The sequence below is a fragment of the Magnolia sinica genome, chromosome 9 (assembly GCF_029962835.1).
Source record: "Magnolia sinica isolate HGM2019 chromosome 9, MsV1, whole genome shotgun sequence".
NCBI lineage: Eukaryota > Viridiplantae > Streptophyta > Magnoliopsida > Magnoliales > Magnoliaceae > Magnolia > Magnolia sinica.
In genome coordinates, this window is record NC_080581.1 from 4,327,265 (window position 1) to 4,340,764 (window position 13,500).

The 13,500-nt window shown below is 39.0% G+C and overlaps 1 protein-coding gene across 1 annotated transcript; it reads left to right on the top strand.

Moving 5' to 3' along the window:
- Positions 1-6,153: 6,153 nt before the first annotated feature.
- LOC131256108 (uncharacterized) lies at positions 6,154-10,119 on the top strand. Its single transcript, XM_058257156.1, has 2 exons — positions 6,154-6,214; positions 8,548-10,119. Exon 2 carries the CDS (start codon positions 8,566-8,568, stop codon positions 9,748-9,750), a length of 1,185 nt encoding a protein of 394 aa, XP_058113139.1. The 5' UTR covers positions 6,154-6,214; positions 8,548-8,565; the 3' UTR covers positions 9,751-10,119.
- Positions 10,120-13,500: the final 3,381 nt, after the last annotated feature.

Below are 13,500 nucleotides of genomic sequence, written 5' to 3' on the forward strand. Positions count from 1 at the left end.
CTGGATGACTGTATGGAAATCCACTTCATTCGTTAGATGGTAAGCATAAATTTAGGCCTCAAGACTAAAATCAAGCACATCCATGATTAAGGTAGGCCACATGAAGGAAATTAATTTGGAGGGTGAGCGTTGCCCCACATATTATTTTCAATCAGACGACTCATTTTTCGGCCTTACGGCTAAAATGGGATGATGCACCCGGTGATTAGGGTGAATTTCACATAAACATCACAATGGGCTGCATGTGAGAATTCATAAAAATACATTTGTTGTATGCTTAAAAAATGACATGGTTTCACTTCGTTTGCTAGACATAAAATTTTATTTCATGGAACTCAATGCACACTGTGCCCACAACCGAGGATTCCGATTCGCATGGAATCCATGATAATTGTGATTTGGCTTCGAATTCATACTGAATCCATGTTGGCAAATGACCCCTCAACCTTTTGCCTGGAAATAGTGAAGATCTATTATGGCCCACCATCTAAGTTGATCCAAACTATAAAATAGTTACATTGCTCCACAACTTACATTAGTTGCAAAGAAAATGCATCGAGAAGACCGGTTCTTTTTAAAGCACACGTGTGTGAAAAACAAGGGACAACGGACATTGACATGTTGTGTGGGTATGGCGTGCCCTTTTATAGCACATCCAAGCCATGTATTAAGGGGGGCTTGGAATTTCGTCTTCTCTAATGTATTGTAACATCTATCCTCATAATGCTTTAACTTGTAAGATTGCTAACGATTCATTGATTCCAAACACCTGAGATTTTGATCCACCTCATTTTTGGACCATGCCCTAAAATGAGCCGACAAAACATATTAAAGTCATAGATATAAATGCATCCATCAAGGTAGGTGTGGACATTGGGATCCCGGGCCAAAACCGACTCAAGGTTGCTTTCTCCACGGGTTACCTCTTTCGATGACTTTCTACACTTGTGATTAATTAATTATGTTTTACCAGAGTTGCCACTGGCAATTTTTTCCTATATATAGTTGGCTAGACCCTATAGAAACGTTAGAGTATGGATCCGAAGATTTCCTACCCTAACTCTTTAGTTTTGCAATTAAAGATTTTAGGTAAGGAATCACAATTACAGAGAGTGAAGGTGCTAGGTACCCACTTTGTCCATACAGATGTACGATATCTACTTCATAAGGTATTGATTGTTCATGATGGTTAGGATTAAGTTCTCTTATATGAATGTATGTAATGCTTGTGACAAATTGTGAAGTAATTGACAGGTTTTCTGTTAGGCAAGATCTGATTAAATCGGCAAATCTCAGAGCATGCTTTCGAGCCAATTTGATGTAAAGTGTGTTGAATGATAAAATGAATGTTACGCTATACAAATGTTATGGGCTATATGAAGCTTGATTGAAAACAGCGGGGTAGGTGGTAGTGTCGCAAGGATCTTTTTGAGTGGCTTAGATTGAACTTTGGTTAGTTTAAGAGGCTAGTATTAGGGCTAGACCTAGGCTAGGCTCTCTTTCTCACCCTCGCTCTCCTTGATGGGATGGATACTTGGAATGTGAAAGGGTTTTTGAATGCTTTTTACATGCTTGTGCAATGGTAAGGGAAGCTTCTTTTTTCTTTTCTTTTTTTTTTAGGATACTTTGAATATGAAGGGAAAGGGGGGTATTTATAGCCATCGTCCCGATTTTCTGATAATTCCTGCAGAGCTTAAGGTTAAAAAGGATTTGGATGGTTGGGATTTGAGATTGTCATGTGGTAAAATCTCATGTCTTGGTTTGGATGGCATAATGTGCAATTTTGGCTCATCAAAAGAGGGACATCGAAGTAATTGTCAAATTTTACATATGCATGAAATAAGCAAGGAAGACAACAACACATGAGTAGGCAGTTGGCTGAAGTACAGCCAACACCACATGGTGAGCGACACCCTGGGTGCCACTCGTCTTTTCTTTTTGGTTTCAGCTTCGGAGGGAGGCTCCCCCTGTATATGTGGATAAGTTTGGTCCTCCAAAGTTGCCTTATTGTCTCTCATTTTCTTTGAATTGGGCTTTGGAATGGGCTTGGGCCAAATGAGTTTATGGACTTGGTTTGACAAGGTAAGTTGACTAGGTAGGCTATGTGGGTTGACTAAGTGAGTTGACTCTATAAGCTAGGTTTGGGCTCCAGACCAGGTTTAGGGTTTTGTCGGGTTACGGTGATTGGGTTAATTGAGTTTTAGGGTTGGTTCTTGGGGTTTTAGGGTTTAGAGGGTTTGAATCGGGGTTAAGGGTATGGATTATGGTTTCTGTTCAATAAAACTTAACAGCTCGAGATGGGGTGTCTACAACAGGGCATCACAAGGCACTTTTCAGCTCCAAAAGCCTCATAGTGGAACGAGGTGACAAAGAGAATGAACAAAACTCTATTGAAAAATGCGATAAATATGCGGTTACACATGGGGCTGTTTAAAAGATTATGGGCAGAAGCGGTTAACATGGCATGTTATATTATGAATCAGTCACCATTTACAGCTCTGGACTCCAAGGTTGTAGAGGAAGCGTGGACAAGCAAGGATATCGATTACTCGAGATTGAGGATATTCGGGTGTCCAACATACATACACATGTAGAGACATAAAGGACGGAGTTGGATTCCAAATCTAAAAGGTGCATCTTTGTTAGGTATGAGAAAAGTATTAAGAGTTAGCTTTGGAATACTGTTTTTCAGAAGGTGGTCATTAACAAATATGTCATCTTCGATGAGGCATCGATGTTGAAGGCCAACAAGGACGCTGTAGAGAAGTCAGAAATACATGGTGATACAAAGAAATTGTTAATATAAGTGGAGTCAGTTGAGCTGATTACTGAAGGTGAAATTTAGCAAGAGCAGTAAATTGACCTTTTTTTTTAGCTTGTTAGTATACCCACTGTCAGTTCACACTTCACTGTTAACCACCCCCTCAGGGGAACAATCACCAGAATACCAAAAGAAAGTATAGCCAGGAACAAGGAAAGAATAACTATTAGGCCGTGTTTGGCCGGGCGCTGGATATGGGATATCTATCGATTTTCTGCGGTTATCTAGACTCGTCCATCCCACCAGTTGTTTGGCCAGTATTTGTACGGGCGATGGTGCCGCCCTCGTAAACGCTGCTTGGGATTTTGATCAGATTCGGTGAATCCATCCCACCGTTTTCTCCATTCCCTCCATCGATTTAAGAAATAAATAGAAAAAACAAAAAGAAAAAAGAAAAAAAGATATACACTGCTATACCCCACACCTCATCTGAGTTCCTGTGACCGTTCACCACCATTAAAAAAATGGCAATGCCTCTTCCACCGTACACTATCATAGTTGTACACTCCATCAACAATGTGTCCCACAACCTTGATGGTCTGTATGTCCATACAAGAATTAACTTGGACGAGTTAATGTCACTCTTAGATGGTGATAAACTATCATGGGAGTCTAACCAGATTCAAAGATGGTAAAAATCTACAACGACCAAACACCCCAAAAATAATGAAAGATCACAGCGGCTCATCCAGCAAGTAGATGGACGGCATGGATGAGACACAAACATCATGGTGGGGCCCACATAGCCGATGAAATGCGCGGGCGTTGGATATGGCAGAGGTCTACTCCAAACACGCCCGGCTGCAAATCCACGGTCTACACCAAATCCAACCGCCATCCCAAACACGCACTCCGTCATCCTGGAATTCGTTCCATCCCATGGGTTTAGACGACATCCACTGACACCACCATCATTACCTTAAATTCCATTCCATCCCTCCAAATCCCATGGGATCGGTCTGGCCAAACATGCCCTTAGAGCCTTATTTTGATATGGGTTTAGAGATATGGTTTCTTTCACATTAGTAGTGGAGATCCCTTCATATTTCGAGAGGTTAAGTTTAAAAAAGATGGCGATAAATGGATATCGACCATGGTAGAGGAGATGAAATCTTTACACAAGAATTGGACATGAGAGTTGGTAGAACTTCCAAAAGGTTAGAAGGTTATAGAATGCGAGTGAGTATTAAAAAAGAATGAAGTATTAATAAAAAAATATGACAAAAAGTTCAAGGCATGACCTATAGCAAAATGGTGCTCGTAAAAGGAATGAGTGGATTACAATGATGTTTTCTTTTCTGGTAGAGAAACATATGCCAATTAGAGTGATACTTGCTATGGTAGTAGAATCCAATTTGAAATTAGAGCAGCTTGATGTGAAGATGACATTTCTTCATGAGAACATATGAAGACGACATTCCTTCATGGGAACTTAGAGGAAGTTATATATATTGAGCAACCAAAATAATTCAAAGAGCTTCACAAGGAAGATCACGTATGTAGACTAAAAAAGTCATTGTATAGGCTTAAATAGTCTCTAAGACAATAATAGAGGCGGTTCGATTCCTACATGTTGGAGAGTGGTTATTTCAAATGTGAGTATGATTGTTGCGTATACTACATGGTATTTAAGGAAGGGTCTTATATTCTATTGATGTTATAAGTTGATGATATATTAATTGCTGCGAAAGATAAAAAGAAGACACTCTTGCTTCTCTCCGTTAAGCAATGAGTTTAACACAAATGATCTAGGCGCTACGAAGAAGATCCTACGCATGTAGATTCACAGAGATAGAGAGTCTGAAAAGTCGTGATTGTCTCGGAATGGTTATGTACAGAAGGTGTTAGAGAGGTTTCACATGGAAGCTATTAAACCCTTTAAATTGTCAGCCAAGTCATGTCCGAGCATAAAAGATAAGGTTTCAGACATGTCACGGGTCTCATACAAGGGTATAGCGGGGAGTATCATATATGCGATGGTTTGCATGGGCTGAATATCTCATAGACATTTAGTGTGGTCAATGAATACATAATAAATCTATGGAAAGAACATTGAAATGTTGTTTAGTAAATTCTTAGGTATTTAAGAGCACAATCAGCACTAAGATCTTGTTCGGAAGATGTAGAGTTTCTTATGAAGTTATAGGCTACATGAAGTTACAAGGGGCAACGTTATCTTCATCAAGCTCATGTTAGGACATGGGCTCAAAAACCAGGCTGATCCAAAAATCAAAATGCCCAACAGTAGAAAACACAAATGGGATGCTACCATTGATACCTTCCAGTGCCCACAATGATATTTATATGCCATCCAAACCATTCATAAGGGAAGTCCCATCAAGAGTAAGGAAAAAATAAAAATCAAAAAATCAAATATTAGCTTGACCTCAAAACTCCTGTAGGCCCAAGAATGTTTCAATTATAGGAGTCCCCATCCGTAATTCTCCATGTGGTGTGGCCCACTTGAGTTTTAGGTGGGTAATATTTTTAGCTGAATCAGATAACGGACGGTGCGGATGTCACACACCAATCACAGCGGGCCCATAGAGATATTTGTTGCACGGACTCCCTTCAACAACTGCGCAGAAACTTCGCGTCTTCCTCGGTCCATCTCACACGAGCCACCAAAAGTGGCGCTCATGGATCAGGATAAACGGATGCATTTAATCCCAAGCTCAGTGGGGCCCACCTGGATGTTTGTATTATATCCATTCCATCCATCCGTTTCTCCAGCTCATTTTAGTGCACGGGCCAAAAATTGAAGGAGATCCAAAAGCCAATTGAGCTACACCACTGTAAACAGTTAGGATGGAAACACCAACCGTTGAAACCTTACTGGGATAAAGCGTGATGTTTATATATCCATCAAAACCGTTCATTAGGTGATTCCCATCTGGTGAAGGGAAAACAAAAATATCAACCTGATCGAAAACCTTTGTAGTCCCCATGAAGTTTTCAATGGTCAGCATCTATTCTCCACTATTTTTCTTGCAGTGTGGCAAACCTGAGTTATGGATCTCCCTCGCATTTGGGCCTAATCCCTGAAATTAGACAGAGAAACGGATGGACGGAGTGGATATAATACAGACATAATGGTAGGCCCCACAGAGCCAACCCTGAGTTACAGGCAAATGGTGTCAAAGAGAAATTTTGTTAACAACCGTTTTCCTTTTGACTTTGTCAGCATTCCACTTGTATTGTTAGTTTGATAATGAGTGGATTTTGGCCCACCATCCCCTTAGAACGTGACCCTACTCCCCCCTTATACCTTCCATCTCTCTCCACCATTCATTTTCATTTCATTCAGTTTTCCTCAAAAACAAGAACTCTCTCTCTCTCTCTCTCTCATTTTGGAAATGCAGAAAAAGTTCATTGCTTGATACTTCAATCAAGGTACGTGCACCATACCATGATCTCTTAGGAATTTTTTCTCTGTGTCATGATGAGATGGTCAGATGATCGGAACCGTCCATTTCCGCCATACTGCTGTCGATAATTTATGGAGAAATAATCAGGCTTCCTTGATCATCCTGACATCTGATCACATCGTGATGGTCTGAATTACCTGTTCAACATATGTAAGTTTCTTTGGGTGGCCTGTATTGCATAGCATTGAGAGCCTGGACGGTTCTGATTATCTGATCATCTCATCATGTGGGCTCAGTAGAGTGATGCATGGTGGGATCCTTGATCATATGGTCCACTGGTTTTGTGAGTTGAATATAAGCAATTGAAAATCTTCTTTCCAATGTTGTAAATTCATCCTCACATGGCGATGGCCTGAATCATCTGTTCAGTGTAAGTTTCTTGGGATAGCTTGTAAACATAGCATCGAGAACATGGACGGTTCCAATCATCGGATCATCTCATCATGTGGACCACGAAAAAGGGAAAATGAAATCAACCATTAAAATAATTTCTTTTAGATAGGCAATTTTCTTCTTTTTATTTATTTATTTATATCAAAGAGTGATTAATTTTATTACAAGCATGAAAACATAGTAAAAGAAACACTAAGGCCTTGTTTGGTAGCAGCCATCTAAAAATGAGTTCATATCATCTTAATTAATAGTGATTGTGATTATGGTGCGTTTGGTTGCACCAAATATCGTGAAATTTCATGATTAATCGGTCCAATTTTCATGAAATTCAGCGAAACCAAACGCACCCTACTATATATAATTACCACTAACTAAAATAAGACAAATTCATCTTTAAGTGGCAACCAAACAAGGCCTAAGGGATCAATAGCAAACAACTCTCTGATCACTCCAAACTTGAAAACATTTAATTTTAGAAAAAGAATCAGTAGAAAAAAATGGGACATTTGTTTCAATGAAGATGGTACTCGTAGTTTTCAATCTGTGCACAAGCACTCGCGAGGAAGAAGTATCCCTTATATTGCAGTTGTGTTTCTTTCAAATCCAACTTGGATGCAATGCAACTGCAATTTGGAACCTGAACCTTCGATATGAATGCTCAGGAAGGAAATTAAAATTGGATTATCTCCATTTTATCAGAACAATGTTTAAAATCCAATTCCAGGTGCCTCCAAATGCTCTTTTACGTCCATGTTAGGATGCACCCTTAATTCCATGAAGAGAATGCTGATATTGTAATTGCCTTAGTACTCATAATGAGAAAGTAGCCCCCAAAATTTCATTCCATTCCTTTCATGTCCAACTTGAAAGTAATGTAAGTGCAATTTCAAGCTCAGTCCCTTTGTGAATTTTGATCAATGTGGCCTTGTTGGATTGAACGTCAATTGGAATCTGGTGCAGCCAAACATTCTCCTCTCAATGAACTAACCTGTTTGGTAGATGCCTAAAAACAATATAATCTTATTTTAGATAACAGTAATTATGTATTAGAGATCTTGTTCTCAGATACATATTGAGGTCATGTTAAGTAATTATGTATTACTAGTGGGCCCATGGTCCAGTGATCAATGGCATTGATCTGTTGGGAGTAAAATCGATGATGGCTGACGCCAATCTTGGGTCTTTTACCCAATTGGATGTGGATTTTTTTGTTGAATTTCTCTTTAGTCCACAAATGCGAAAGCTCAGGATCATCTTGTTGGGGAGGTTTTTGGGGCAATTTGTGTTAACCCAAGAAACCAATGGTCTAGATCACTGAACTATGTTGGCCCAACTTTTCCAAACTTGAAAGTAATGTAAGTGCAATTTCAAGCTCAGTCCCTTTGTGAATTTTGATCAATGTGGCCTTGTTGGATCGAACGTCAATTGGAATCTGGCGCAGCCAAACATTCTCCTCTCAATGAACTAACCTGTTTGGTAGATGCCTAAAAACAATATAATCTTATTTTAGATAACAGTAATTATGTATTAGAGATCTTGTTCTCAGATACATATTGAGGTCATGTTAAGTAATTATGTATTACTAGTGGGCCCATGGTCCAGTGATCAATGGCATTGATCTGTTGGGAGTAAAATCGATGATGGCCGACGCCAATCTTGGGTCTTTTACCCAATTGGATGTGGATTTTTTTGTTGTATTTCTCTTCAGTCCACAAACGCCAAAGCTCAGGATCATCTTGTTGGGGAGGTTTTTGGGGCAATTTGTGTTAACCCAAGAAACCAATGGTCTAGATCACTGAACTATGTTGGCCCAACTTTTCCAAACTGAAAAAAAAAAAAAATTTAAATAAAAACAAAAGTTCACATTGTTCTAATTCCCTTCTCACTCACTCATTTCATGTGTAGAGGGTCTTTTTGATCAAGATGCCTACAAGAACAAAAGATGGCACTGGTCATGGAAGGGAAAAGAGCAGCATTTCCCCTTCAACACCCCAAAACATCGACGCCCAGCATGGGAGGACTCCCAGATCGTCTTCCAAATCATCGGTATCTGGTTTGCCGGGCAAAGACAGTTCAACCTCATCAGAAAAACCAGTCCCACATTATCTCAAGCCGACAATAAGCTCCACCCTTGAAGCTCACAAGATTGTGAAGAAACCAGCATCTGAAGGTCCAACAACAAAGAGCCTGACTACTAGAAGATCCTTCGAAAAGCCTCCATCTCCATCTCGAACTCCAAAAGCACCTCTCTCCACCGGTTCCAAAGAGAAACAGCTCAAAATGTCGCTTTCCTTGCCTAAAACTTCCAGTTCCACAAAACCAATCTTGGGTAAGATGGTTAGAACTGCTGGAAAGGCAAAGAGCACGAGGAAGGAGGTGGGAATTCCAAAGAAAAAAGAAACCAAAGCAACTAGTACTTCTACTACTACTAGCACTAGTCATGAAGGAGAAGAGAAAGAAGTGATCCACGACGTTACGGTAGAGGAATTGAAAGCAGATGACGAAGAACATGCCCAAGTGGAAATTCCTATGGTACAAGATCAAACACCTGACAATGCCAAAGATGCTGATCAGAATATTTTGAACAAAGCTTGCAATGCTTCACCGTCATTAGATGAACATGAGGTGGGCACCACTGACGAAGAAGTAGATGAGAAGATCGACGAAAACACTGAAGGCGAAGGCGATCATGAAGTCAAAGAAGAAGAAGACAGAAGTGATGGAGAGCCCAACCACCAACACTTTGAAGAAAGTCTAGTCCGTGAAGATCACGAAGTGACAGACAAAGAGCATGGAGAGGAAGGTGTCGACAAGAAGCTGAAGATTGAAATTAAAAAAGTCATAACCAATCCAGAAGATGGTGATGGCAAAGATATCGACAATGCAGGCAGCAACGAGCAACACGATGGAGACATGGAAGGCTCACCTCACAATACAAATGCGACACCGAAGCACACAGACATTCGAGGGAAGAAAGAGGTGCCACAGGCATACAACGACGTGATCGAAGAAACGGCAAGTAAGCTTGCAGGGCAGAGGAAGAGTAAGGTGAGGGCACTGGCCGGGGCATTTGAGACCGTTATTTCATTACAAAACCCAGAAGGATGAGGTAATTAAAAATCACGACAAGCTGCCCCCGGTGTATTGTAGCAAGAACATGGCTAATGGCGATTTTAACGAAGAGATTCATCGAAAAAATGGTTTTTTCGGGTTGGTTCTAACATGCACTTGGAGATCATGATGTGATCTAATGTCACACTTGAGCATGTAGGCCAAATTTCAGACTTCATCTACACATATTTTGCTTTGATTTTATTAATATAAAGGAGTTGTTCTGATTGTATTAATCATCTCCTTGAATTCCGTAAGGGCCTGTTTGGGTGCCACTTAAAGATGCATTCATCTCATCTGATTATGCATCCATTGTTATTTTATTTTTACTTAATGATGTAGACAGTATATTTCCATGTATGGTGAGCCCTATTTGTCTTTAGAACATTTAGATGTGGAGTAAAGCATTTTAGTGTTAAAGCATTTGCACAATAAAAGCCTATATCATGAGAGTAGCTCACCACATTTGTGTTTTTGGCATATTTTTCTTATGTATGTCACTTTCATATGTTTTGTTTGTGCTGTTACATACAAGCATGAAAATCTATTTGCATTCAAAGTTTTTATCCAAAATGTAGATATAATGTGTTTTGTTTTGATTGCCCTTGATGGTAATTTGATGGTCCACATTAAGGGATCCACCACTTGATTTATATAGGCATGGATATTTGGTAGATGAATATAGTAGTGGAAGGAATTGATTAGATATAGGTGCATTAGATAAGGTGGGAACACTCCCTTGTATTCTATCTTCTTTCTTACAAATAGATCCTAACTAGAGAGAGAGAGAGAGAATACATGGTGAATCCGGAGATCTTTGGCCTCCCATTACCCTAGACATTACCCAGAGAGAGAGAGAACCCTCTCTCCTCTCTGTTACATGTGTGACATGTGTGGGGTCCACTTACATGGAGGACGTGCATTTTCCTTTGCCCAACTCAAAGAGTGATGAAATATTTGGTTTTGGTTTCCATTTATCTTTTGTTTACGATTAGATATGGGAGAGACTTCTTAGATTAGAAGCTTAGTATCGAAAAAAAATAAATTTAGTTCATTGACAGTCTTCAATTTAGTAAATCTTAGTTTTTGGATTTAGGTTCTCTTTTTCGTAAAAATTTGTATATCTAAACGGTGATCCTTTGAATTCAATCATACAATCTAAACTTTTGAAAAGTTTTAATTTCCATTTTGTTTCGAATAACCTAACAATTTGGACTGTACATTATGTGGGCTCACCTATGATTCCTCATCCTCTCAAATCACTTCCATTAGATAATCTTAATAATCTGATTAGAGGTTCAGAAGAAAAAACCAATCCATATTGGGTCCAGAAGAGAGATTTCCATATGTGAACTGTCCATCATGTGGAGCACATCTGTTATTGGCCATCCCTCTCCAATCCATGTCGAGCCGTCTTTAATTGGCCATACCTCTCAAATTCCTTCGACTGGAATCCTAAACATCAAATTAATATTTTAGTACATGGACATACCATTTCGAGTATACTATAGATGTACAAGATTGGTGTGGCGCATCCATCATGTGGGACCCACCTTTGATTGTCCATCCCTCTTAAATCACTCTAATCAAATGACCTAAATCATCCAATTAGTAGGTTGGGAAATGGAGGTTCCATATTGAATGTATTAGAGACATCTAAGCATTGATGGTGCATTGTTATCATGTGGGTTCCACTTTTTGTTGGATTAGTGGCTTGGGAAATTGATGGTCTATTTTGAGTATGCTAGAGATGTCTAAGCATTTATGTGAATCATCTACCATGTAGGGCTCACCTTTGATTGCCCACCTCTTTCGATTTACTTTGATTGACAATACTTTTTAATTATTATTATTATTATTTTAACATGCAACCCCCACAGACTCACACCACAATGGATGCTCGAACACATGACCTCATGTTGAAACTCTTGCAGTTTATAAATGAGGCATGAAACCCCCATCCTTGTCAAATCACTTTGATCAAATGACCCAAATCATCATATTAGTTATTTGGAACATGGACTTCCTGTACTGTAGTTATAATAATAGAGACATAAACATCAATGTCGCTGATCTATCATGTGGGCCACCTTTGATCGTGCACCTCTCTCAACAACTTTGATTGGATTATCCTAACCATCTGATTAGTGGTTTGAAAAATGGATGATCGATATCCACTGTAGAGGCAAAGATAGAAGAATCAAAATCTAGTAGAGCCATATACCGACATTACAAGTGGTTGGGTTATCCATCAATCAGGTAAACTTAAAATTCAAGTAGGCCAACACCACAAGAAACAATCAGGATGGAGATGCTCACAGCTGAAACCTTCCTGACCCACAATGATGCTTGCTAGCAAAATGGGATATTATTATTATTATTATTATTAATTTATATCCCATGAGTATGGATGGATGAATTACATGTAAAATCATTATACCTACATGTGCATGCCTTAGATTAAAATTTTGAACATTATTATTTTTATTATCATTATTATTTAGTTTTAGGTTACTTTTGGAATGAATAGTATCAGTACAAAAAATTCAGCTAATTGTTTTTATTTCCTGTTTTTTTTAGTGTCGATGGTTATAATACAGCCTTGGATCAGAATTTTGTATCTCATTTTTCATTTTTATGTCATTTTTTATTTCCGGGCAATTTTCAAAATGAATTAGTATCAGTTCATAAAATCCACAAAATTAGTTGGATGATTAAAATACATGTAGAATCATTACATCTACCCCATGGACAGCTCATACCATAGTGGCATACGCTGTTTTTGCAGAGTTGGGCATTATACAGTCATACAGAGAAATATGTAATACTTACAATTATGTCATTGTGTGTAAAAAAAATAAAAATGCCCCCATTTTTAGGACCTGAAGACATGACCTCATGTTGAAACTCTTGCAAGACTACCACTGAAACACAAGCAATGGTTGAATTCATTCTCACAAAAAAAAGGTCTTACTTTACATTGTTCTCTCTTGATCCTACCTTATTTATGATTCTCCCAGCTACCCTAGATCATGTCTGCCTTCCATTCTTCAGAAACATGCCCAATATATCACAATTGTCAAATGCCATAGCACTGTAGTTCTTGGGCTTGTGAAATAATGTTGTTGTCATCACCAGCATCATATTCTTCAATTCTTCTCAAATGACAATCAGTTTCTCAATATTTACATCCATACTCTTCTAGCCTCCAATATTCTCAACAATACAGTTTTCTGCATCAACCTCCTCTGCTTTCTTTTGAAAACCAATATCATAGACAGCCTCTTCTACTTAACTAATTCAACATCACATTCTTCCCTACTTTGGGATTCACTACTAACAACCATTCTCTTTTTTAGCTATGCCTGCTTCAGCAAATAGTGAACACTGCCTTCAGGAAATACCATTCAGATTCAAGTCTCTGTTCTGATATCTTGATTCAATACCAATGCTTGTGTGAGAAACCCATTCACCCATTTTGCAAAGAGCTCAGGCAAATCCAAAACTAAAGTGGGCATGCAACAGAAAAAAGTTGGAGAGGAAGATCGCTACCGTTGAAACCTTCCAAAGGTCCACCTTCAAGCTAATATGCCATCCAAACGGTTCATGGCAGTCATTTACACTGGGATGAATTGAAAACAAAAATTATTAGCACTTCAGTGGACCCTTAGATGTTTCATTGGTGAGCGTTGGGTTAATCCCCACCGTTGCCTATCCTAAAAGTCAGCTTCAGTGGATCCACAGATG